The 27,625-nt window shown below is 41.7% G+C and overlaps 2 protein-coding genes across 2 annotated transcripts; one reads left to right on the top strand and one right to left on the bottom strand. All coding sequences in view use genetic code 11, as the record gives it.

Annotated features, from left to right (window-relative positions):
• Nucleotides 1–5,611: 5,611 nt before the first annotated feature.
• EGR_03804 (Transcription factor Sp8) lies at nucleotides 5,612–9,942 on the top strand (the record flags this gene model as incomplete). Its single annotated transcript, XM_024493053.1, has 2 exons — nucleotides 5,612–5,695; nucleotides 8,875–9,942. The coding sequence occupies 2 exons, from the start codon at nucleotides 5,612–5,614 to the stop codon at nucleotides 9,940–9,942; spliced, it is 1,152 nt and encodes a 383-aa protein (XP_024352514.1).
• A 12,642-nt stretch (nucleotides 9,943–22,584) lies between these two features.
• Nucleotides 22,585–26,540, bottom strand: EGR_03803 (hypothetical protein; the record flags this gene model as incomplete). Its single annotated transcript, XM_024493052.1, has 4 exons — nucleotides 22,585–22,794; nucleotides 25,102–25,471; nucleotides 25,596–25,761; nucleotides 26,384–26,540. The coding sequence occupies 4 exons, from the start codon at nucleotides 26,538–26,540 to the stop codon at nucleotides 22,585–22,587; spliced, it is 903 nt and encodes a 300-aa protein (XP_024352513.1).
• Nucleotides 26,541–27,625: the final 1,085 nt, after the last annotated feature.

Below are 27,625 nucleotides of genomic sequence, written 5' to 3'. Positions count from 1 at the left end.
GTAACAGCAAATTCTAGAACCTAAAATCAGAGGCCGTTTAAGTATGCCCTATTTATGTGGAAGGTACTCATTATTATCGTAATTGTAGTAATTTAATTATTTATTGCATCACAATATAGAGGCCCCAAATGACTACCAACTTTTAAAATGCCAGCACAATTATTTCTTCTAGTTTTCCTAATAACTAAACACCTGAACACTCGTTCCAAAGGCTTTGCTTTGGAAGGGCATTGCATATCCACTTTCAAGAAGAGCAGCCGGCTTGGGGTATTGTAGCTGTAAGGACACAAGCCATGTGTCAGAAGTAGGCTACCATGTCAATCCACCGATGTGGTACTCCCACTCTTCCCTGTACCAAAGCTGTAAATGCTAATTTCTTAACAGAATTGTAGATGAAATGAGAACGGTGAGTTAACCAATCTTACCTTCCAGACATGGTTAAAAAATGCTACTTTAGAGATGATGCACCCAAAGAAGATGCATGATACCCAGGGTGAATCCTTATTCTTGATCGTGAAGGTGAATTACATGCCGCTTTTGGTTAAAAGTATTTACAATCTGCATAGCAAGGGCAACTTTCATTAGTGATTACCGTAAGGGATGCAAGGACTCCTGTTTAGGATCACCAACTTACTCTTCACTTTCTCCAGATAGATAATAGAAATGAGACATGAATTTTACATTGGGCGCTAAGTGGTATGTGATGGAGGGTTTTGGTAATATTTCAAAGTTAAGCAAGAAAATATCGGTTGTTGTCTCTGCATGATTCACTAATTACCCAACCCGCACTTCTAAGACATCATTCATCCACAAAACACTATGTTGAGATTTTTTTCTTTAGAAAATAAAATAATTTCTTTTAAAAAGTAAAGAAAATTGAACCCAAACCAATTCAACCTCTTGACAGGTAGCACTTGGTCACCTAATCTCATCTTCCACCACCATCTCACTGTAGGTCTTTGTTCGCTATCTCCCTCCTCACCTACCCATTCCCATTCTCTCGTTTCCAACTTCGTGATTGAAAACCGTGTAATTGATGGTTTCAATACATCTAGTAGGTCTTGATGAGTTTGGTGGGGCTTATTTAGTGAGGAGGGCTGCAAGCCAGGCGATGCCCTACATCAAGCACATTCCCGTATCCAAATCGTATTTCTTAAAAAAAGCTGTTTAAAGCATTAAATACTGTTAAAGAACTGGAAGAACAACCTCAATGACGGTTTTTCACTCACTTGAGAAGTTGGAGTCTTCGCAGACTAAACCATTCAAAGATGATGCACTCCAATCATAGCACCCAAGTGATCCATTTAAATGTAAGCCTTCTTGGATGCATCCTAGCAATGGGCGAGAGCTTTTGGGCGCAATTCAAGGTGCTCCGTTTACCCATGAAGGTGGTATGAACTTATTAGCTTAAAAGTAAAAATTATAATGGGCATACAGAAGGCCTAGAAGGCTAATAGCTTGGGAGACATCAGCGACACCTCACGCTATCATCGACTAGCGAAGGGCTGCAAAATTATGACCAGTATATTACAGATCAGTCATGCCTCTGAGACCGCTTTTTATCTCTTATTTCAGTTACTCTTCCCTTACTACCAGGAATAACTTACTTACACACACCATTTTACTTCAGGGAGGAAGACACCTAGCTCAACCCAACCCCATTCCAATTTCAAATTTCTAAATGTCTGTTTCAATTTGCAGTTGACCATTTGATTGCCAAATAATAGGATGGGACCGTGTCTCCTCCATATCATCCCAAATTGCGTTATATGAGGCCTTGCGTTATCCTTCTGTAGGAGTAGCTACTACCTCCCGGTAACTGACTAACTTATGCTGGCTGTTTCCCAGTGATAGGTTTTACAGCCCCCCAAAACTTCCCTGAATACGGAAGAAGACACAATACACATTGCCGGCGTATAGAAAGGCTGGAGGGGGAGGCGAATGGGGCGTACTGACACGGTCCGGAGACCATGTTGCCCAGTGGAAGTACAAAGACGGAGAATCAAGTGCCCGCGAAACCACAGCGAAGAGTTAAACAAATAATTAAGGAAATGCAATTAATCTTTCACACCAAAGATTGTATCGTATCAATTGTTTAGTCAGTAGGGTGAAGGGTGCTATAAGTACACACAGATAAAATGAAATGTGGAGCCCCAAGTATTGTAAAGGTGGGTATTCAGTGGGTTGCTTGAGGACACCCAAAATGTCGGACCGCAAGTCAGTTACTGCATTGACTGGCGCCGCGTGTTTTAAAAATACGCGTGAGAGGTGTGAAGACTAAATTGACAGCCTCCAGAGCTCATTGTCACCTTTTAATGCTTGCCATGTGACAGCCGTTTGTTAGCCCCCTATCCCTTCGACATTTGGTGTGGGTGTTATCCCGTTGTTTCATCACTCAAGCCAGTCCCCCTTGATTCTAATTATCTGCGTGCTTATCTTTATAAAATAAAGGTTTTTGTTTAATTAATGCTTATGGCAGATGCAATGAAAATCAAGTCGTACTCATTGACATTGACAGTTAAAGGTCTGAGAAATTAATAAATTATCGAACCGAATTACAGATGCAATCTCGAATTTAATGGTTCTTGTAGGGAGTTATACAAGCAGAACATCCCATTCCAGAAGCAAGTAGCATCTGCTTCACCAAAAAATCTTATTTGCTTAGAGTTTAAAAAAAGTGCTGTTAAATTTGGTTCATAATTGCTGCTTTTCTTCGATTATCAATCTTGGGGGACAAGCAATTGGCGGGATTTTCGTCAAAATAGATTGCTAAAGTGGTCTAAGGAATTCTGATTTTGATGGTACTACAGATTAAAGTTTGGTGAGACCATAGTGAGGCCATAGGGGTGAATCATTTAGTTGTCACGGTTAATGACCTCAAATGGACGTGGCTTGAAGTCGAATTAGTTGCTAACCCACTGTTATATCCCACTCACTTATTTTGTGTGGCATGAGCTGTTTGTTTTATTTTTTTTCTGACTTAATTTGTTCCTTTTTATCAAATGTGCTACTTCTACGTGAAGGTGGGGTAATTAAGTAGAGTCGTCACACATAAGTGACGATGGCATCGAGGGTGTTGAGAAAGATTGTCAAACTTTTTTCTCGCTATCAGTCATGTGGGTAGTCAGTCCAAATTACCACGATTGCGTTGGTAATCGCGTCAAATTAGTGTCTAAATTCTGGTACTTCACTAGCTTTGGCTCCTGATTCCTCACCCGGGTTTCAATACGCCTAAAGCTGACACATTTATGCTGAGAAAAATTGGTTCCCAAGTCTATTTATGTAAAAGTGATAGGGCATGTAGCTATTCTAGCTTCTACGACTATCTTAGACCACATCTACTTTCAAGTAATTATTAATCGTTTCATTGACTAGATTTTCTGTAGGGCGACAATAAAGTCCTCTGGGTGTTAAATATATTCTGTTAAACTCGACAAAATTTCAGAAAATAACTGGCTAAATGTAGCGTCTCGAGACTTCCCTGAGGACGAAAGGAGACCTATCACTCGAGCAGAATATGCACTGTCGATGTGGTGAAGGGCTTGGTGACTGCTTTTGCGGGCCGGAGGCTAGTCATCGGGGGGGGGGTAAAATGGCAGATGCCTAAGCGACACGTTATTGAATTCGACAGTTAAACATATCCCTAAAGAATTAAATAAATAATACATAAATATTCGATAAGCAAAAAAGTTGACCTTGTTGATACCTCCTTTAAAAATCGACAAATTGGACTAGTAACCCCGGAGCTCTTGATTGGCTGCTTAAATAATTAATCCGTTAAACAAGTAATTTACATGAGTTGCTTATAAGCAGGAAATTAACTTCACCAGTTTATCAGCTTTGTTCGAAATATGCAATAAAAATCAACACTGTCCATTTGCGCCTTTTACAACCAGGGATTTTTGAAGCTTGTTGGTTTTCAAATGCATTGACGATCCATTAATAAATTTCAATGTTTTTTTCTACCAATTACAGGTAACACCACTTTATAGTTAGACTTCACCAAAATCCACTACTAGGTGACCTTACATTCAAGCAACGAGTAACTTGAGCGCTGTTGCGTTGACAAGGCGAGGTTTGGGCCAATGAGTACGTACTAGGCTTGCCCTCAGACCTGTCGAACACGAGGTAAGCTCAGTTGCCAAGCCACAGTTACGTCACCCCTATCTAATTTATTCAAACAAGATTCTAGTAAGTCTTTTTTAGCTACTAAAATTCGGCTAGTGAAATAATTTGCTGTAAAAAGGGAAAATCTAGCAGCACTTAACTCGATACACCAAAGTCCCCAGTCCGTGACTCATTTGGTTGCTAATGTACAAAATTTTTGACTAAAAGTCACATTATTCCGCATTATTCGCGGTGACGAGACGTGACTTGACACCCCATGTGGTTGACAAGTCCTAATCAATTCGTAAATGCTGTTTTTAAGGGGGATAGGGGCAGCTAGACAATAGAGGCGTTATCCAGATTTTCATTTGTGTTTAGATAAAATTTCTGGCAAATAAATGGGAAACAATCTCCGCAGACGACTTACCAATTACTATTGAGGGACATAACTAAAACAGTCCCAATCATTTTCCACTTTAGCGCGGAAAGTTGCATTTCGAGGTGACCTTTTGCTCTAATTGCTCCCACCTTAATTAAAGGGCTGCTTTCCTCCCCTGCACAGATATTTATGCCAAGTCTGCCTGCCTATAGCCGGCTTAAAATGAGGAAAACCCTTGTGCCAATCTAAACGTGGGACATGTGTGTGCGTTTCTTTTATAGAAAAAGTCAATCAGACCACCCAAAATAAAGTAAAGAAATGAAAGATAATCGTCTGCTTCTCATGGTTGGAATGATCTTTTTTTGGTTTTGTAGAGGAAATGTAGGAAGGATTAACAGGGCTGAAGTTTGACTGTTTTAACCCAAGGATTGACTTAGACTTTACATTTAGTTGTAAACGGCAAGGCGGGATTGGGGTCCGATCACCGTTAGCAAGAAAGAAACGGGATTTTAAAACAGCTTCGAGAGATTTCGAAGACCATTAACTTATATAGGAGAAGGGTCTATAGCTTACAACCAATTCGCCTATATCAGATTGCAGAACTAAATGATTATTGTCTAATTTGACAGTTCTACCTACCCACTTTATCCACTGTCTTATAAATGATAAAAAGACGTCATCAATGTGGCAGAAGACGACATGCCTTGACGGCGCTCGAGGCCCTATTGTATTAGCACTATCAGCCAATGGATTTAAGATCTAGCACAAGGTGACCAACCAGATCCGCTTAGTTGTGGCGGTTGTTAAAATAACCATTGGTACTAATCATCATCTTTCTCCAATTTGAAGACGGTTTGCCCTTTCGAAATGCTTTGTCTCTAAAACCTAGTAAACCCATCCAGCTCTCTCCATATCTGGCTTTACCTTCCCATCACTTAATAAAGTACCATCAAGAAATTGCGAAGGAGGAGTTTAGGGAGTATTTTTCAATTTTCACTCATAATTAAGACTCTGGATCTTCTCACAGGTAAGTTTGATAAAATAAGGCCTAATGCCCTACGTTTTCTTAAAAAATACCAAGAGCAGGCATAACTGAATCATTAGCTTTGCAATATGCTAAAGGAAATGTATCCTTTGTACACCTCCACGTTGCATCATCTCGAGTTGATAGACCTCAACTATAAGTCCTATTTGCCCTTCTTGAAGAAGGTCATGATGAGCAGTTCCATTTACTGTAAAATATACTCAAATCAGACTTTTGGATGTAAAGTGACAAGTGCCTTGGAATGATGAGACGAGTAGCTAGTGGATCGCTCTGACAGGCTTCTCAACTCAATGCACGTAAAAGCCACTCTTTGAGAAAGTCACCCAGAAAACAATTTAGAATACACTGGGCGTTTTGAAAAAACGTGTAAAAGAGGGAGAGAATAAACTGGTACTCTGTCGATTGAAAAGGTGATATTCAGCACCCACTGCTGGACTTCCACCACCAACCCGGTTGATAGTGGTGTAAAGAACGAATCGCCTTTTACTATAAACACTAGTAAAACGTGTTCCTGGGACGGTAATATTGAGAGCTTTTGCCTATCAACGACTAGGAATTTTATATTATTACAAGACATTGGGAGTCGCCTCGGCCGTTATCCACTTGTCTGACAAATTCTTCATCTAATTTAAATCTGCATTCATTTTTCGCAGCTATTAATTTTAATTTATTCCAACTCACTTAAAGAAGTTGAAGCCAACTTGGCTTCTGATGTGAGTTTGGGATATTCTCTAACATTAGCAATGCCTGAAATTCTTGGAGTAAATTCATCTCCATATTCAAGATGTTTCGTTGATCTGGTAAAGGCACCACCACCGGACTGATAAACCCCTTACTAAAAAGGGAAATTGATTTCATTCCATATTTTATGTCGGTTCTCCTAGTTAAAACTTAATTGACTACTTTGCAACTCGACTCGGTAAAACCGACTACCAGAGGTGTGACGAGGGTGGAGGTGTTAAGCCAAGGAATCGGCATGGCCTGACAGTCAACAGCGATATTTTCCGCTTTGAAATTGAAATCACATCAAATGGCTTTCATTTTCAACACGAAACATTATTTTTTAATCCATCACATTAGTCAAGTTGAGAAAATTAGCACCACGTGCTCCAAACTCGCAGGCGATTTTAATTGGTCAGCCTGTGCAAATTAAGGATTGGATACACATTACACGACGGCTCGAACACCAATTGGCTACGAGGAAACGAGGCTTCAACGCTGATTGGTTTAACTTACCATGCTTAAGCTGAAGCACTGAATAATAATTGACACCTTATCGCACTTGACATTACTCGTGTCTTTACTGCGTTAACGCGTTGATCCTAGTGCAGAATCACGATGCCTGTCGTAAGTTCCACTTGTTCCTAAGCTCCTGACCGACAAAAAGATGTACTTTTAACCAATCGTTTATTAACAAATGCAAATCAGTAGTGGTACATAGCGATTAATTATTCTACACTAATAAGTATTTTTGTCCTTGCTTTTTAATCAGCAATTTTGTTAGGAGTTGGTTTTACGTTTTTAATTTACTATAACACGAAGACCTGTTCTTACCTTCTAAAAAACTCCATTTAATCTAAAGCCAGTCGAATGTGGTCGAATTCTTAATTTCTACATGCAAAAGCCCACCATGAAAAATTAAATTGATGTTATTTGGGGAATAAGTGTATTTTATCGGTTATTGGGAGATTCTTTGGCATTTAAATTAAATGAATTTATAAAATGACACTTTTTTATTTCAGAATTCCATTAGCTTATAAAAAAGTTTAAATAAATAAGTTTAGATAGAGCATTCGCTGTCGAGACCACTCCATGTATGCAGTGGTTTAGCTTTCCTCTCTGAGCCTTGTGCCACAAATATGTGACGGGTGATTTCACAATTTTCCCCTGTCATGTTACACTTACTCGCATATTTAAAATTCCGTTTTTAGCAAATAAGGTTTGGTGTTTGGTTTTCTTTTTAAGGTTTTGATAGCAGACTGGCCTAATTAGATTTAGTCAAACTTATTTGATCTCATTGTGCCAAAACATGTTTACACTCTTGCGTGGTGCCCTTTTTAGCCTGCTAAATGACCGTTCGAGTAGTTTTATTCCTTAGTTTTCTTGTATAGGTGGCATGTATATGCGTCGCATGCAGTTCCTACGGCATTAATCAACTCACGACATAGTTCACTTTCCCCTTAGGCATCAAACGTGCTTTTCACAGTTCTCCTGCACAGGACGTTTATTTCCTTAAGTCACTTTAATTGCTCGTTTAATCGTCTGTAGCGGGGTGGGGGGACTAAATTCCCTGTTAGGTTGCTATGGTCCGATTAAGTAAAAGTGAGAGCTTCCTCACTTTTCAGCAGGCAAAAATAAGCTGTTATTTTTTTATTAAGTTAAAATAGCTTTCGTGACATGTGTACCTTACTAGGTTTGTTGAAGGAAAACAGGGAAACGCGGCGGTTGAAAGGGTGACAACCCTCCGCCCAATATTTATAACCCTACCTTAAATAGGCACAAGTATCACCCATCTCAAAAATAAGCAGATTTAATTCCACAGCGGTGTCTTAATGATAGGTGTCCTCTCCTTAGCCACATAGCCAGCCACTCTGTTCAAACCTAAACCAGAAATGGTGAGATTATCTACCTGTCCGGTTGGAGTGGTATAATTTTCTCTGCTGCCCGACAATTATTGTTATGATTACCCCAATACCAGAAGCATCAATATCAGGGGAGCATCATCATCACCATCATTCTTCATAAAAAATTGTTCAGACTACAACCCGCAGTTTGGAAACCCCTTTTACTGCTAGCAGAAAGGCGGAAGGGGGAGGGGTTAATTATCTTTCCTAACTTGAGAGGGGTAATGGAGACTCGTAAATTCACACTTTGTGCATGGGGAAAAGAAGGGGGAGGAAGGGGAGGCGAAAGGATGATGGCCATATGGCTGCCTGTACCGAGGAAAGCAGGTTACCCATTTTTTAACGTCTTTTACAATGCCAGGTGCGTTTCTTCCTATGAGGAAAGGGGACATAAAGGGAAACAGGGTTTTTCATACTTGCAGAGACAGGGCGGCTGACATTTGGTAGAATAATACCCTGATCAAGAAGTAATAAAAATGCCTTTTTATTAAATTACATTTGTGCTACCAAAATGCTAGAATTGTGAAGTTCAGGTGTTTTATTTTTAAGGTTGGTTGGTCACTGTCTTTTTTGATTATTTTACCAGCACCGCTAATCCTCAATGGTTTAAAGCTGAAGAAAAGAATAGAAAATGGTATTGAATTCCGACGCAATAGACAAATTGCTTAGGCCTCCTAAATCCAGTCGGTTAAGATATGTTAATCATTTTTTTCCTCCAGGAGGATAATTCTCCCGAGAACCTCTCCTCTAATTCTCTCAGTATGCTAGAAGCGCACTGCCTTAGCATCGGTCTACAGGGTGATGAAAACGGGGCGCCCATGGGTAATGCCTCCTCTTCTCCATTTGCCAACTTGACCACTCAATATCCTCCAGCCATCTATCGATTTCTACAACCTCCCAATGAAAACTGTCAAGCTTCACCACTTTCTTCAGCCGATAGCTCAGCAGTCGCAAGGGCGGCAGCAGCATTTGCTGCTATTGCTGCACCTCAAGAGCATTCCACGTCTCCATCTCCAAATCAACAATGGTTTAATGATTTCTCGAATAATGTCAACCAGGGCTACGCCTATGAAAACCAACAAAGTCGATATTTACCAATCCTTGAGCCAAACTGGATGTCCAGCTTCATTAATCCCTACCACAATTACCACCAACAAATGTCAGCCACTCTAGACCCTACGAAGGATCCGGTGTACGCAGCAAACTACTTCTTCGCAGCAGCAGAAGCTGCAAAGCCCTATGATCCACGTCCGCTCACTCCAACCTCAACTAGACCAATGCTTCCAACTAATAGGCGCTATGCAGGAGCTCGGAGTAATTGCGACTGTCCCAACTGCCAACAGATTGACACACTGGCGGCCTCGAACCCAGACCTGGCAGCGGATTTGAGACGTAACGGCAATACGCACAGCTGTCATGTGCCAGGCTGTGGAAAGGTGTACAGCAAGACAAGTCACCTAAAAGCTCATTTGCGATGGCATACAGGAGAAAGGCCCTTTGTGTGCAACTGGCTATTATGTGGAAAGCGATTTCCGCGGTCCGATGAGTTGCAACGCCATTTGAGAACGCATGCGGGGGAGAAGAACATCGTGTGTCCGGTTTGTCAGAAGCGCTTCCTGCGAAACGATCATCTGAGTAAGCACGTGAAGACGCACTACAGCGGGAAGAGTGAGGAAGAACCCAATGGAAATGCGGATCAGCAGACGAAGGTGAAGAGGGTTAAACTGGAGATTAAAGAGGAGCAAGAACATGAGGAAAGTGAGGTTGAGAAGAAGGTCTCACAGTGAAGTGTCCTTTTGCTTAAACATTCACATTCCAGTCGTTTAAATCTTTATACCTTGTGTGTATATTTTTGGTGTTAATAGAAAGGTAATATTATATGCCAAGAAATTTAAACAAAATGAATTTTTTGAATAAAATACCCAGTTATGCTGTAAGGCGATTGGCGGATCAAGAGTGCCAAAAGAATAGGTAAGTTTGTTAGCCGGTGGACAGTATTCTTGATCAAATGCTAAATTTCAATTGGACCTATTTGATCATACATCGATTGTTTACTGAAGCAGAAATAAGTAGTATGTCTAACCCCTAGTTGATTTAAAACAATATCAGAGAAAAGTGCCAGAAAAGTCCATTTCTTAGCATAAAATATAATGTTTCAGTTGGACATCACAAAGAAGAATCCACTTAAAAACCTTCTTCTAAAATGGTCCGTTAACATACTTTATCGCCAAATGGGAGTCATGAACCAACTTTAACATGAGGTGTACATAAAGGATTTATCATTAAAAAAATTCCATAATTACTACAAGACTGTCTCATCTTCATTCGCAACTGAACAAACAGGTAAAACTGGAAAGGGCTCCCAAATCTACTTTTTTTTCGTTTAAGGCAAGAGGTAAACAGCAGAAAGAGCGCGTTTACTCACTCATTCACAAAAGTGGCTTTAGATTCACTGTAGTTAAAACTAGAGGACGGGCTTGCAAAAGGTACGCAACATCAACGACAACAAAGGCACGTAATGAGGGTGAATAAATTTCCTGGGGGAGATAGGGGAGGGGGAAGGAAGAGTTGGTGCTTCTTAAACGATGGGCGTTGCTGCATGGTGCCGAGGCTGTTCACTTCTGTGTGGCGACAAGAGTCAAGGCGAGGCAGCCACGGCGTGGGGAACAATTATAGCTCCTCCCTCTCTTGTACCACTCCTCCACGCACCTCTGAGTGTGCAAATTGCGGCCATAAACTGATGTCGGTTCCACCCACTTGTGGTGCCAAGTAGGGAGGGCTCTTCCTTCTGTTTCTGTGTCATAAATAATTTGCTTGTTTTGTAAAGTGACTGCCATCAGCGGTGGTGGGCATTTAGACGCTTTCTAGAAGGATCACTGAAGTCGATTCCGAGTTTCTAATTCTTTAGGTTTGAAGAGGGATGATACCGTGACGATGCCACACACAGTAGAGTGAAAAATGCGCCTCCTTGCTTAATAACAATTAGCTCCCATTTTTGTAGGTAAATTCACAAACTTCCGGTCCAGATGACAGGCAAACACAGTACACAGCACAGTAGGTCACAGTAAGACGTCTTTCGGTCTAAAATACGGCTGTACTACGACTAGCGACGATTCCATCCTTGCCAATTCTCTAGCTCGTCATGCAAAATGGTTATTCCTACAAGCCTGATCAAAGCATTTCCTACAGCAAATCTTTCTACTAGACTAATGAACTCAATCATTTAATCACTCTGTGGTTACAGAGGACTCTCACTCTCACTCTGCCAGAGGTGTTCTCCATGTATTCGTCAACCTTGAAAAGATAAATGACATGGCCCATATTGTTCTCCTAGATGCCGTGGTATATGAGTAAATTGTTTCCTTAGTCGTAATAAACACCACCAATGACCTAAACACTCTATGTCGAGTCAACGCGTCAGTTATAGTTAAGCCTTCATTGACTAAGGATACCGAGTCCTATTAAATATGATAAACTGTTATTTGAAGACAAAAGCACCGTAATCGCGTTTGTTAAGCCATTTCTGCTTGGTAATTCCTATTACTACTGCATATTCTCCATACACCAAGTGGCAAAATTGATGAAAAGATTTCACAGCTTTGGAACCAAGTTCTCTTCCGTTCATAAAGTCGACAAATTAGGCAGCTTGCAGGAGGTGCAACTGATATCTGTACCAACTTAGGAGGGTGGTTTATAGTCAACGAACAGAGGGTCTAATAGGCCATGCAGCGGACAAATTCAAAGCTCAGGATCTTCAGGCTCGAAGACTCAATTGGCTGTAAAGATGCCTCAGTTATGAAAACAGGACGGACAGATATTGCATGTACTTTTGACTTTCTGGTACTCTGGAAGCCTCACCTGTTTAGAGAGAGAAGGTTTTGAAGTGACAACCTGAAAATGTCCATTTATGTAGCTAATGCGGCGAATTCTGTGGATTTCAAGTAGTGAGTGTCAACGAGTCCCTAGTGAAGTTGGCAAGTTTTTTGGCAACCCTCTCAAGGATGCTCAAATGTAGTTCCAGCCGTAGGAGAGCCTCGGCTATAAAGTAATGAACATTCCAGATTATTTGCGGCTGAGATCATGCGGACTGTAAAAGACGTAATATAAAAGAACTAAATAAGTTAGTCTGAACTTCGTGATGATCAACGAGATTTAAACTTGCAGCTAATCTCTATAAAACGCAGCCTCTTGAAGACCGTAAGAAACTAACTATAACACCTTTCCCTTCTATCTGTTGGTTTGAAAATGCAAATAAGGGTGATGAGGTAAAATAGTGTCTCCCACCTATCGTATTGTATTAATTTTTTTCACATGGGAGTGAGTTTTCTGGCTCTGCTGTCTTGTGAAAGCAGGACTTTTTCCATTTACCTCTTTGTTGGATCTAGATGTTTTTGCAGAAGAAAACTCTATGCCTCACATCCATTTACATAAAAACCTCAGCTTAAAATGCATGTCTGGTCGACCCGCCTACCGTGCAGCTCACACAAACTTCGTAAGCATGGTCCTCCAGGGATGAAGTGGACCGTGTCACAGAAGTGAGGATTGAGGAGTGAGTGGGGCCTTGGGAGACAAAAAATACAAGTTTTGTCTGCTTCTCGTTGTTATCAAAAAGCCTAAAATGCATGACGTCCCTTTAAAACATGCTTGAAAGAAAATAGTGAAGAAAAAATTATTCTACACTTACTGTTATTTGTCAGCCCATGGTATGTCGGGCCCTTTTGCCTAACTGTCACGGCTTGCCTTGTTGATACATCTCCATACCACTTGCTCATCTCCAATCGCCTTGTCACCCGTGACAGGTAACTTTGCACCTGTGTCAAGAACAAAGACCTCCCACATTTGGTGAATTTGTCTTCCAGTAACACATCACCAAAAGCACATTGCTCACCTCACTTCTAGCCACTTTATTTGGCTGCCCTACATTCTACTGATCACATAAAACAGAGAATCCCACGAGAAGCCTCTTTGCATTTGCGATCTGTCAAACACGCAATTCACAGACATTGAGGTAACTTCACCCATAATCCATGATTTAACAGTGGATGGTAGAGACGGTGGTAAAGAGGAACACACAGACGGACTGATGCGTGTCAACCTATTCTTTATAATGCGTGCATGTACCCCCATCTCACCGAAAGCCATTTCATCCACTTGTCACAAATACCCCACGAGTCAGTTTGCCGACCAATACCTGACTAAAAGACTTCCATGCTCATGACCACACCTAACTCCGGGTCTGGTGGCCGATGTGGCCGCTTCCACCTCTTCACTGCAAATTACACACACCCTCTTCAAATCCTTTTCGTCCTCTCATCGACTTCATTGGAGTAGGCGTCTGCAGTAGTAGAGGATTCGACGACTCACACACACGAGGTAGTAATGTTGGCGATATTAGGAAGTGCTTCATTGTTGGAAGCATTCTTATTAGGTAGGCGGAACGGAGTGAGTTGCCTAGCTTTAGAGGCATCTGTTTCGAAGATGCCTTGAGCTACATGTGATTTGTACATTCGCCTGCCGTTGAGGCTCTCCGGTCATGACCACAACCTCCCGATCAATTTGCGCATTAGTAATAAATCTTCAACCATCCTGATATGGCATTTTACGACTTTATGGAAGAAACAAGACGCTGCCTGGGTTGTGCCGATCAGTAAGCTCGATCAAGATGTAGAACAATTCAGATTTATCTGGTTCTCAAATCTGAACGCTGTAGAAGAAAATTATATGCTGAAGTAACTTACTTTAGGGAACCAACAAATTGCATTCGTTTTAAGAAAATTAGAAGTTGAAATTTTTGCACGGTAATTGTTGTTGGTTTAAATTCAAGTTTTTGCGAATTACAAACGACCGCAGACAAAGACTTACTACTCCTAGAATACGTTGTTCTTTTCTCCTGATGTTGCCTTTAGGTAAGTTTAGCTAAAAAGAGTGACTAATTTAGAGAATATGCCTGTCCTAAAACATCGTCCATCCTTCAACAACTTGGCATAAAACAGACTATTCAGAAATGCCGGTCAGAACTACAACATACCCTGCTAGTTTTGGATAAAATTTTCTGTATGTTGTGAATCCATTAATTCATCTTCTGTTTCATCTCTGGGTTATTTGCAACTTGCGCAAGGCCTCGTTATGGTCGTATTTAAAAAGTGACCAAAGAGAGAGCCGCGAAAGACACTCAAAGAAAGAAAGAGGCCATGCAATGATTTACTACATGCCTTAATGTGCATTTACCTACAGCGGCCTTTTAGGCTTCGCTGAAGACTGACGGTTGTGTCTATGGTCTTCCTTTTATGTCAGTAATAAATTTCCCTACCGATGCAGCTTAGTGCGTGCTAGAGGAAGGGGCTCAAGGCGCTGCGGTTCGGACTCATTGAGCACCAATCACATTTAACTGTTGATTAACCAATGACATGCGTCCATTCAGACCGATAACGCAGCCAGGTCGCAAGTATGGCTTAATAACCTCTTGAAATCCAGACATTTCTTTTCAAGTGGTTAGAAAATTATTTGCAGAGTTAACAAGTTAAAATCGCCAGCTTTACGAATAGTAAAACTGGTTAACTAAAGAAGAAAACCGACATGACGGCGAATTTTTAGGTGGTTCATTTGCTTTTTTATTTGTAGGATCTACAGCAAAATTAATCCTTCCGACCTTCTCTAATGTGAGTCATTAAACTCAGAAGATATTTTCGTTTAATGCTTCAAAACTAAATACTCAAAGATGTTATTCTTTGGGCGGTTTAAAAGTTCATTAATGCTACATTTTAAAGCCCGAAATCAAATCCTATTTTTGTAAAAATTCTCCAACTTGTAGGGTTTGACATGAATCCCAAGAATTAGGAATAAAAATAAACTAGTTATAACAACATTTAAAATAAATTATCGGGTAACATTTTACCAAAAATAATTAATTCGAGAGGGCTAAATTAAGAAGAATTAAGGTTTGAAAAAAACCTATTAGCGTATATTATCGTAGAATCGCAGTCTTTCCAGAAGAAGATAGAAGACAAAGTACTAGTAAACAAAGTGCATTGCCGAAGTAAGGAAGGGCTGGGAGCACTGTCATAGCCTGGAGGCCCTGCCGCCAAGCAGAAGCACAATGGCCTGCGAAACCTAAATGAAGAGCTATACGAATAATCAAAGTATTGCATAAACTCCCCTTAAATCATGGGTGTCGTCCCCAGTATTCCCCCCGGGTCAACTTCCCATGTTGGCCATCACGAGGTAGTAGGTGCTGTGAAAAAAGCACGAGACTGAGGTAGTTGTCGAAAGTAGGCGTCATTTTCAACCCCTCTGTTTAGGATCGTCATGTTTTACCCACATTGTTCCATATATCCTTCTTTGGTCACCCTTAATTTTAGCATTCTGTAACAGTAAACAGGGCAGCTGTCCTTTAAAATCCGGCTTGCTTTCCTCTGCTACAAATATAGGGCTCTGAATCTTTTCCGAAGATGTCTTACCGACGTACAGAAGGGCTGGGGGGCTTGGAGACCACGATGCCCTTCTGCACCTAAGTAGTTAAAACGTTGAGATAAGCAATCTAAGTATCCCATCAAAATTTTTTGGGTTCGTATAGATGTTACCTACCTTTCCTTAGCGTTGGCATTAGACAATCAAATGCAAAATAAAGTTTACCTTTAGAAAATAATGTCGTGGTAGAAATGGAGGCGGCCAGGGCTGCATTTTTTGCCGTTGGGTGGCAAAACATTTCACTCAGGAGGAATGGGTAAATCTGTATTCCCTTGGCAAGAAATTACAGATTGTATCAGTGACTGTCAACAAAAAGTCTACAGCTACTTCGTTTTCATTGCCAAAACGACACCGAATCCTCTAGTCATTGAGAACAGATGACTAGGTTTTGTTGAAAATTTTTACATTAGTTACGTGTTTAGGACAGAAATTTACGACCCGTCACAGATGCCTTATTGACCTTAAGGTGTGATACAGTTCTAAAATGGGACCAAACTCCAGATCCTACTGGTACAGTAGATTCTTGGGTGTTTGTCCTACATGCCTGGCTTTGTTGAGATGGCCTCCGCGCGAGGTTGATTAAGGGGATCCGTGGGGACGACTGTTAAAGGGAGAAAGAGGTTACGTGACACTTTAATAATTTGTCGAACTCCTCATTATGCTTTCGTAGGTACTTAAGGCTCCGCCATTGTACTTCTTCTGGGCAGGAAGACTTCAGGACCATTGTGGTAGCCACTCAACCTTTCGGCACATCGGCAGTACCCATTATGCCCTGGTATCATGACTGCCTTCGTCTTCAGGAAAGATTCTGGACGCTACGTAAGGCTTGTGCAAATTGAGTTTGGGCAAATCCTTCATGCACACACAGCTTCCCTATAGGACGCAAAATTCGTTTGCATTCTTGAATTAAGTTTAGAATTTCTTCCTCGCTTTCTTCATTGCTTCCCTCTCAACATCCTTTACACTAGCGATATGGTCATTAAGGAAAGTGAAGAAAGAAGTGAAGAAAGAGAGAAGCCTATTCGTGGACTCCAACCACACTTCCTGCATAGTGTACCATTTCTGCCTTTGTTAGATAATTGGTGCTCGAGTTTTATGATCTACTGCATTCAAGAGCGCTCAAGTGTATGCACATCTAGTCACATAATACACCTTTTTCTCTCCTTTATTCACATTCCTTTGTCATTTAGCTGTCTTAAGGCTTGAACCCTTCAATATCGCCTTCAGAATATTAAGTATAAATTAAAAAACACTTTCCTCGAAAACAAAAAAAGCTTTTGACTATACAATCTTGAAAGCATTCTCAGTTAATGAAAAAAAACTAACAAAGGACTGGCTAAAGTCATTTTTCAAACCCATTTTAATTGATGCCCTTGGTATGGCACGTCTATACGCCCATCTGTCACTTAAATGAGTTGTAAGGGCGCAGGGAGACTGCCGATTCTTGAACGCATGATTGACACAACACCAGGAGTGCCCTCACGTGTCAGTTTTCCTAGACGCGAAGCTTACACGGCCAATTATGAAGACGTCTACAGCACTGATTAACAGTCTGAGGTGAGATGTGTAGGAAATTTAGTGCGTTCACAACTCATCATTTCGGGGGCTTAAGTCTTGATCGTCAATGTGTAAACAATGGGCACAACTAGACTGGCCTCTTTTTGTGTGCTTTGAAATTGGAGTGGACTGTGGGGAAAATAAACAACAGTCAATCTCTCCCCAAAAAGTTGTTCCAGGAGAAAAGTAAATAACTGCAGAAGTTGATTATAACCTTTTGCCTCCAGAAGTCAAAAACCTAGCCCCAGCCCTAGCCACCTGGATTTTGGCCGCATTCTCACTTCCCAACTTTTGAACCTCTTGTGTAGTTGTCCGGTGCCAGTGTCAAGATAGGATGATAATCATCACTAGAAGAAATGTCAGTAAAATAGGGATAAGTTTTGTGGGATAATGACTTGTCTTGTATGCACATCCCTTTCTTCATGCCTGTCATTCGAGAAGAGGCTTAACTTCCACACCTTCAAGTTGGGTTGTATCAGGTTGAAATGACCCATTACCAGTGCCCGGCCTTTGAAAAGATATTCATTGGGGACAGTCGCATCTGAAATCCAGACATCTGGAGATGAAACAGTAACTGAGAGATGTGAAGGAAACAGAGCGTAGGTTTTTTATTCGTTTACATAGCGCTTTTAAGAGGAGCTATCTTTCAACACAAATTAGTTGGTGAGCCCCCACGATTACACGGCGCCTTTACACAACTTGTCTGAAAAGGGTGAAGTCTTTGGAGTTACCAGTCATCCATAGATGCATGGCATGAAATACGCCTTTGGCTAGTGGTTTCCCCACGACATCTCCCCATTCAATGCAAATATAGCCCAGTTATATGAAGTATCTTGCCGAGTTAGTCTCCACTTTAAATTATTAACAGCAATTGCTCATCAAATTCTTTGTTTGCAAAAATTCTGAGAGGTGATTTCTACTGCCGAACCTTCTTCAAGGAATGGGCACGAATAACAAGAAATTTGGTTATTATGCGGATACTTAAGACTCCGTCGTTGTTCTTCCGCTGCGCAATTTGGCGTCTGGGACAAAGCGACAGACCCCCAGACCATTTGTGAGTGGGCAATGCACTTTATCCTGGTATTATGATTAAAGACTCAGGGGCGCTATATTGGTAGCAGCTAAAGGCGACCACTATCCCAAAGGACAACCATCCCGATTAGTGTTACTGAATGTTAGACCTAAATGCGACGGAAGAGGAGAATCCGTAACTACCCCCAACAAAAGGGTTAAAAAAAAGTCTACCTCTGGCAGCTACAGCACTGTTTATGGCTGTACACCATTAGGAAATTTTCGTTTTGGAGCTCTCTGCAGTACCTGTATGAGGATGTCAATGAAGTGAACACGCGATACCTCCTTCACCTTTTTACTAGCTGGATAGAAGCTAGACAGATAAGGCTGGGCTGCAATGAAGTGAAAACAACGCGGCAAGGAGGAACAGATGCGAAACCTTACACTTACAAACTTTTTAAACCCCTCCTTACACTGTACAATTCTGCTTTTAGGCCGGTGTACTTACGACCAGCGGTAGACATACGAGATGACCAGCACGTTCCCCTTCCCTCAATGCGGTCCCCAAGAGGGACAAAAACTCCAGATCCAGTCGAATTGATAAGAGGGATTAGTGACGTTGTAGGCGAAAATTGCTTTCGATGCACGCAAGTTCAATGGCTGGTACTGTTGATTGTTTGGTGGGTGTTTCCCTTACAACACCGACTACTTTGCGGTCACCGATGCAGAAGAATGACCGAGGCTAACCCCAAAATGGAAAGGGGCTATGTAATACTTCTATTGTTTGTTTAATTTTCCATTTTGGTTGCAAGAGTCTTTGCGATTTTTCCCAGCTTCATGGCGACCAAGTCATGCCCGTAGCCCCTCAGCCCTTTTCTACGTGGAAAATACATTTTCTGTTCAAGTCTTTTGCCTTCTTTTATCTCCAGGGCGGTCTCGATGCTCTATTGATGCTTTTTCATTTTGCCACTAAGTCAAACTGGATTTGTAAAGCGAGGAAGTTTAAATTACATTTACTGTGTTTAATCAAATCTTTAATATAATGCTTAAAAATGAGACGAAAATAGTGTACGAAAGGATAAAGAATACCTTACTTAAGGAATGAGGCAATTTTAGGGGTTACAAGACCTACACATAAAAGGTCGCATTCATCGTGTCGGTTCTCAGGAATTAATATAGCAGTTGCAGCAAGTCACGACTGGTGGTGGTAATATTCACGTTCGTGTGTCAAGTTTTGTCGAGGAAGTTCCTGAACCTACCAGGTGGCTAGAACCAAACCAAGGCTAAGTTCAAAATATACAATGTGACCCATTTTGAAGGATTAACCAAAGCCCCTCCCGAATTATAGGGGGTAAGGAAGATGGATGTTGATGTGATTGTAAGAGTAATCGAGAAAATTTTTCCAAAGCAGCAAGCCACAAACAAGAATGCCACCATTGATGACAAGTATGCAATTATGCGCAAGCATAAACCAAGGAGCTTGTGACTTTAGGAAACCATGTGGTTATTTAAATAAAATTGTGGGGTTAAAGCAAAAACAAGGAGCTAGAAACAATTACTGGTCAGCAGAGAACTGAAACAGCATCATAGAGAAGTTACTGAAACCGCAGTTGAAGTCGTGATTAGTACTAGCAAGATAAAAGATGTATTACCAATTCACAGAAGGCCTGGAAGATAGCAGCTACCACCAATCTGGCCTCCACGTCAGGCATAGGAGCAAACCACTATCAAAGGAAAGAAGCTGTTAGTACTCACTATGACACAAATTGCATTTCAAGGTTGACTGGTTGCTTTTAGCCTGGAGACAGACGCCTCGAATACAGCGGTGATATCCACGTACCCAACAAAAGTGTCTCCAACATGAAAATCTATTCCAATGTTTCCAACATTAGTACCTTGTGAATTTCAGATGTCTACTTCCCTACGGTCAATGCGAAGGCAGAAAGAGGCTTGTGATGGTTTTAGGAGTGAAAGGAGTTGTGGGCTGAAGTACCTCCATCTCGCGTTGGCCACTAGATCCCGATATTAGTACAGTAATGAGTCCCGAGGCGTTGGTGTTAGACACTGGTGGGCGTTATGACTAATGTGGTGTTTGTTTGAGGTGGATGAATAGGGTTGTTGTATGGCCTAATGTTGTGGGGACTTGTAGGGTTTAGTACATGCGATTGTGGATATGCACGTATTGCAAAGAATAGATGGACATGCATTATTCTATCGATGCGCTTTTATTCGCCATATTATTTGTTACATTTCTTCCATTTTGCATCAACCTTCAAGCGATGGCTTATCAATGGAACGATCTCGATGGCTGTGTGTTGCATATTTGACATGATTGCGAATCTGAAGGGGTGTTTTATGAGATGCAATGTTTTACGGGGACAGCAGAAGGTGGATCAGCCAAACAATGGGGCTAGAAATGAGTTGAGCAATGTGATTTTTGGCGATGTCTTACTGGGAAATATGTGCATCAAATGTGGGAGGCCTCTGTTCTTGATAATAGTGTGAAGCAACCTGGCACAAGTGACAAGGTGATTAAAGATAAACATGTGGCATGGAGTTGCGTTAACAAGGAAAGTAGGGACGGTTAGGCGAAAGGGCACGATATAGCCTGAGTTGGCAGATGACCCTCAGTTGTTAAACAGTTTGTATTTCACCTTTTCCTTTCTTTCAAGCGTCACCCATTTCAGGTTGTCTGGTGGCCGAATAAATTAGTGGCAGGTAGAGTGATGCACAGCAGATGGAAGTGTCATTGATGCGCCTTTGAATGAAGGTGAACAAACAACCCTGGCTAAGATTGGCGTCCTAAAGATCACAACAATGCCGGAAAATCATCGTCTTGAAAACACAACAATACCAGTACCATCCAATCAATCAAGTCATAAAAATATGAAGGAGTTAACGAAAAGCCCCTAATTTTTGTAACCATATGACACAAATACTTCAAATATTTCAGGAAGATATTTCTACATTTTAAATTGGGCAACATTTTTGCTTAATCAAATGGGAAATTCCTCAATTCACTGTAGAACACCCGGCATCCCCTGAACCTCTAGCAAAACTTCAAATTGATTATTTGTAAAACAAAGGGAATAATCTTAGGTAATCACCCTGTTTTCTGATTTTCTAAATAAAGTGGTGCCTAAATTTAAGACAAGCCAATTAGTTTGTTCCATTTTACGAAGTAAGAGTAAAAGTAATCATTTACTACTTAACCTATCCTATTCAGTAGCGTATTACGACCCAAAAATGAGCATAAATTTTATGGAATGAACCCTTAATTTGGGTGCGTTCCTTATTTAATATAATCTATTTACCCATCTTTTAAGGTTTTAGATGGAAATTTTGAAGGAGGAATTATCAGGATGGCACCTAAAAGTCAAACTGGGTTTGAGATACAGAATGAATGAAATGAGGCAAAGTAAATGGTATTCAAGAGGCCACAATGACATTTTTTTCTCTCTGCATTTAAGCAATAATGTCTTTGCCTCCAGACAACCGTGGATTTTTCTTATTCCATATCTCCTACTCTGCCCTCCCCTTTCACCTGTAATTGCTCTGCCAGCACAACCCCACCGCCTTTTGTTACTGCCCTGGGCAACCAGCACATAGCAAGGGGTATTTCGTCGTACTGAGATCGCCTTGATTTTTTGTGTAATTGCAGACCATCGGAGGTGAAGACAGGTAATTGGGCATATTCCAGTACTTTAGTTTCCCACTTCTCCCCGCCCTTCCTTACGCTACCCCACCAAATCCCGTCTTCCACTCGAAACCGCCCTCCCTCCCCTACCCGTCCCACCTGACCGCAGGCGAGTGGAAATTCTTGCTTTTGGCTCACAGGAGGGGGAGAGAGGGAGAGTTTAGCTGCGAAAGAAAGCAGGAAAGCCCTATAATTACTACTCTCTGGGTGCGCGCAAGCAGGCTCTTTGCCCAACTCTCTCCCCATCTTCCTTGAGGGGATGGATTTTTAAGAAGCACAAGAATCCACAGGTAGGCAGAGCACGTGCCTCTGTGTATGCGTTTCAGTCTTTTTCTACTTCATTTTCTTCCTCCAATATGCAATACACTATTTCTACTACTCCTTATCCACGCCTACTTGTTTGTCCTTCTAGTAGCTATTGAAATGCCCGAATGTCGAGTAAACCAGCAACACTACTTTAGTGAGATGGAACTAGCCAAAAAAAAAAAAAAAATAAAAGCGGACACTTGACGAGGATAAAGCACTCATGAGAATATTTTGATGGACCTCCATTACATCATTAAATACTTAGGCGTTGAATACAAATGAGGTTCATTTCAAACTGGGACATTCGACATTAGAGGAGTACGTAAAGGGGGACCCCATCAAGATGGTACTATGTGCAGCCACAAGTGGTAACTAAGCCATATAGCAGGCATTAATACTCAACAAAATTGTCTTTTATTAGTCCTGAGTCGTTAGCCAAGGTAACAGCCACCGATGGCAGAATACCGTACGGCAACGAACGAGGCATCCCGTCAACAGTGGTACAAAACCCGAATTTGAGGACACCACCTCGTGCAAAGGACTTCAAGCACAGCGCAGCGATAGAGCGCTTGACAGTAAAGCCCTCCCACAGTGGGCATGCCTGAAAGATGTCTGCGCGTCTGTCATTTAATGGTGCAGGAATCGTTTTTGCTACACACTCGAGGAAATAAAAAAACTCTTGCTAAATTTGTCACGATAGGTCATGACCACATGAAATCCCCAGAAGCCGCCCCGTCATGGGCACTGACAGATGCCGAGGCAAAACAGGCTGCTTCCTAGGTCTTGGCTAGACACCGGCTAATGTGGTGTAAACTAGTTGAAGGTGGAAGCGAAACGTTTTTGCATACAGCACCCATGAGGAGGGAACAGTGTCCCCTCATACGATGGGCGTTTAAAGGCAAGGGACGTACGTGGTGGAAGCATCCCCTTCATCTCTCGCGTGTAGAGGTCACGACCACAATGTGTCCTGAGGAGTCTAAAAACAGCCCTGCTACTAAAGTTGTGCACCCAGAGCTCTCTCAACGTCCATTTAAAAAAAATTAATGAATACAACCCAAAGAAGTTGCAGGCAAGCCAAATCAAACTACTTCCCAATTGTTTCTGTCTAAGTAAGCTTTACAGATTGTTGGTCATGACCCAGACGCTTAATTCCCAATCCCCACTTCATACCCAAGACCCCAGGGGAGAAAAAAGCACAGCAAGAGGACAGCCTTTTGTCATACATAATTGTCACAGCCTACACAGCGTGTGTAATAATAAGGTAATAATAAGGATTACTGTCATTACCAATAATAATGTCAGGATAAACTGAAAGGGGACATTAGTAGGCTATTCTAGAAAAAATAAAGCATACATACACACGCATGTCAAATTGAAAGAAGGTGGAAATAGGGGGAGGGGAGAAGAACGAAGAAGGAAGGGAGGAGGTAAGGCCATTGCAGTGATCTTCTTGTTCGTTTGACACACAAAAATATAAATTGATACCTAAGCGTCTGGTTCATCATAACTCCAGGCGGCTTATCTACCGCCTGACACTGTGGCGGCACGTCGGATTCGAGGTGCACCTGGCTGTCTCAAAACTACAAATTTCGGACAAGGAAGAAAGAAAATAAAGGTTAGTTTAACCAATTGAGAGCACAGGGATTATGGTAATTTCCCTCATATTCCCCTTCTCCAAAACAGCTCCCAAATAGGACAAAAATCTAAATCCAATGAGATTGCCAAGAGGGATCAGTGACACTACAGTCAGATCTGACTCAAGTGCACGCAAATTCAGTGGCCGGATGGGCGGATGGTGGGTGATTTCTTTCAGTACGGACTATGTTGTAAGGGCTCACGACGTCAAAGTTTGATCAAGAGGAGCGCTGGGGACACGTGCTAGAGAATACTTCGATTGTTTGTTTAATTTTTTTTTTAACTTCGTGGGCACCTAAGGCTCCGCAGTTGTACTTCCGCAGGGTGGCATGGTCTCCGACCCACGCCAGTAGGCCCCAGCAATACATATTTCCCCAAGTATTATGCCCGCTTTCATCTTCAGGGAAGTCTCGAGGCGCTACAGTATTCACTACCCCAATTTGCAGTGGATATTTCCAAATTCTTTTTAATCAAAAGCATTGTCACGGGTTAAAAGATAAATGAGAGGCATCATTAACTAGTCGGTGCTGTTAAATGGACGAATTTGCAGCACCTGGGAAGATGCAGCAAGACTTCATGATCTATGTAGAAATCTACGCCCAGGCAATGAGGATGATTGTCAAGCCCTGACTCAAGGCAATTGCCCACGTATTCCAGGAAAAGTCTACTCCTTCTCTTTCAGCCTGTGCGATCCTGGATTGAGCCACCTGACTTTTGCAAAATAGCGTTATCCCCAATTAATTTTGATCTGCACCCCCGAAAACTACTATTGAGAGGATTACAAAAGGGCTGATGATGGCAGCATCTACCTTGACCATCGTGAAGAGCTAAGGTTCGTCTCAATCAATCACTTTCATAACGGAAGAGAAAGAGAACGAGGAATCTTACTTAGCAATATTAATAAATTAAATCGACAACTGCATTGAGATGTTACAAATTATTTTTAGGTAGGCATATCAAGGCAAAAAATAATATTGGCCACAAACCAAGAGTATCCTTAATTATTCTACTGTTTCAACTTAAAAGGATCTGCTTATGACACAAGTCTTGGTGCATCACACGCCAAATATTTGTGACGGGGGATTCAGATAAAAAAATAGGGGTGTCACATATGTGTGACGCCAAAAGGTAGCACTTTAAACTGTGGAAAAAATTACAATAAGTTAAACTTTTCAGGTAGTTGGTACCCACCTGGAGACTTAAAAGGTTTCTCCGACTCTGCCATCCTATGTAGTACCACCTTCCTTTCTTTAGGGCGGGATCGAGATCCCACCGTCGTCAACGTTACAGTCGTCGCGTATTTTCCAGATGACAATGGGACACGTTTTGCGGAAGACCGTCGCGTTCCTAAAGTTGAATTTGTGTCTCGAGGGTGAGCGCTGTGACCAGACACACTGAGACCATGGATTTCGCTTAATTCTCCTCCTTCTCCCTGTGTGAGTGGTCGCCGATGGCCTCTATCATCTCCTGCCGCCTCCCGGTTAGTAGTTGGGACAAGGGTCTTAGAGGCGGTGGTCGAGTGAGTTTTTGCAGCGGTGCTATCGCTGATAAAAGAGGCGACGGTGGTGGCTGCGTTGGAGGAGTAAGGTCCTCTGGTATCCAAAGATGTGGATCGCGCAATTGAGGGTAATGTAGTTGCTGGCCTGAATTAAGGAGGGAGGAAAAGGTAAACCAATTGGATTTTGACTTATATTGATATCAATATTTTAATTTGACAAGCGACTTCAATATCTTGATCTCAATTACACAGGCAAATTAGAGTTTTACCCTCTCACAGCGGATTTGGACGGACGTCGTCGCAACGAGTTATCCAGAGAAGCAGTTCGTGGAACCCTTTCCCGTTGTGAATTTCCTGATAGAAGAGATTTCTGTTTGTACAACAGAATGTAGCCTCCCATGTCGCAGTTTCGTCTTGTACGTCTATCTACTACGACTGCAAGGACAGAAAATAAAGATAGTATATACTACTGAAATCATCCAAAATGTTAATCAGTGACAAATTTAAATTATGTATTGACGAAACGGGATATTTCAGACTTTCGCAATTTGCCCTTTAAGATGGTGACATGCGGATCTTTTCGTGATAGCTCAAGTTTCTTGTAAACCAAGATACCAAACCCAAGGCTAGTGGTGTCCGCAGAAGGACTCAAAAGTACAGAGGTGGGACGTTAAACTACAAATAGACGTCAAACACTCGATTATAGACGCATGACCAATGCCTAACCAGCCATGGAAGTAGACGAGAAGCAAGTATTTCGATGGCAAAGATGACCACAACCATACACAAACATTTACCACTTCGGGAGGTTAGTGCACATTGGGTGGTACCTAGACAGGCAGACTGTCGCGGACTGGTTCAACTACACCGACAAATCTTCATGTCACAGCATCTCTTCAGTTGCAAATTAAGAACTGGGATGAGTGTAATAGCGTAGCAGATCACTTGACCCCTTGAAAACCTCTACATCAAACCCTTATGACTCACAATGTCTGCAGTGTCGATGGGATCATGCCTAGAACTTATTTAGCAGCTTGAAAGGGTTGATATGACTGACCTTTAAGAGTATCCTCAAGTACACGAGCCGTAAGGTCAGAAGTCACTGCGGTGGTAGGAGCCATGCAAGGACTGGCGTTGATCTCGATCAACCAAGGGCGAAGATCGTCTGCAGTTATCATGAAATCGGCACCGTATAGTTCAAAGGAGCCCTTCATTTTCGAAAAAGCAGATGGATTTAGGATGCAGCAGGTTTAGTAAGAAATGTGTTTTAAAATCTGTTGAAGAAAAGCGCAACTTTACACCATGCAAATTGTGGTACCGTCGACCGTAAAGATGGTAGCATGAAACTTTGTTCCTAGCTTTTGTCCTACCAGAATTTCAGTCCCAGACTTGCATGCTTTATAGTCAGTGGTAACCTTGGAGCCACACTGATGGTAGCGTTGTAGAGTACACTAAAACCCTTTACTCTTTCCAAAGAATAATACCAGCTTTCTTCGGCACTTTGAAGGGATCTCGTATCTAAGTTAATTTAACAGCCAGTACAGAAAAGGACAAGGTGCTGGAACCAAGTTGTCTTCTGGCTACCACCTCAACCTCAGGAGTTTGAATTCTAAATAAGGGAATCGTCTTGCCCATTTTTGCTAAAAATTGTAGACGATGTACATGAGGGGAAGGTCTTTGACCGCCTATTGCTGCGATGCTTTGAATGGAGGACTTTTAAGATAGTCGTGAGAGATCAGGAGAGCAAAATTGCGATGTAGCTCCATGAAACCTACTATCCAGCAGATATTTTAACAACCGGTTTTTCGTTATCCAGAAGCGATTTCGTTTAGTAAGCGATTGGCATAGTAAATGCTCTCAGAATCCGGAAATACATCGTCAATGAGTCGTTGCAACACATTTTCCAGATACGATGAAATATTCTTTTGAACAGGATCATCAGATGGGGTAGTACCATCTTGGCATCTCACGTACCACAAAACATCGCTTCAACAATCTTTTAATTTAATAAGAAATGTTTGAGTCGGAGTGCTAAGAATTAATTCAACAACTTTTCCATCAACTTAAGCGTTATCTCACTTCTGCATACAAGAGCACAGACACTAAATCTCCCTTAAGTGGACAGGAAATTTAAATGCAACAAATCATCTGGCGCGCATTTTTGTTTTGCTCCACTTAATGGAAGAAGAAGGGGAAACACAACAGCTGTAGACTTTTGACTTTCGAGCTCAAAGTGATAAAACGTGTGTTTTTGAGTCTGTTCTCTTACCCCCTCCTCTTCCTCCTCCTCTTCATGCTC

This window comes from Echinococcus granulosus (genome assembly GCF_000524195.1).
Source record: "Echinococcus granulosus chromosome Unknown EG_S00021, whole genome shotgun sequence".
In the NCBI taxonomy this organism is placed as follows: domain Eukaryota; kingdom Metazoa; phylum Platyhelminthes; class Cestoda; order Cyclophyllidea; family Taeniidae; genus Echinococcus; species Echinococcus granulosus.
Note: the sequence above shows the minus strand (reverse complement) of the source record. Positions and strands in the feature narration are given on the sequence as shown.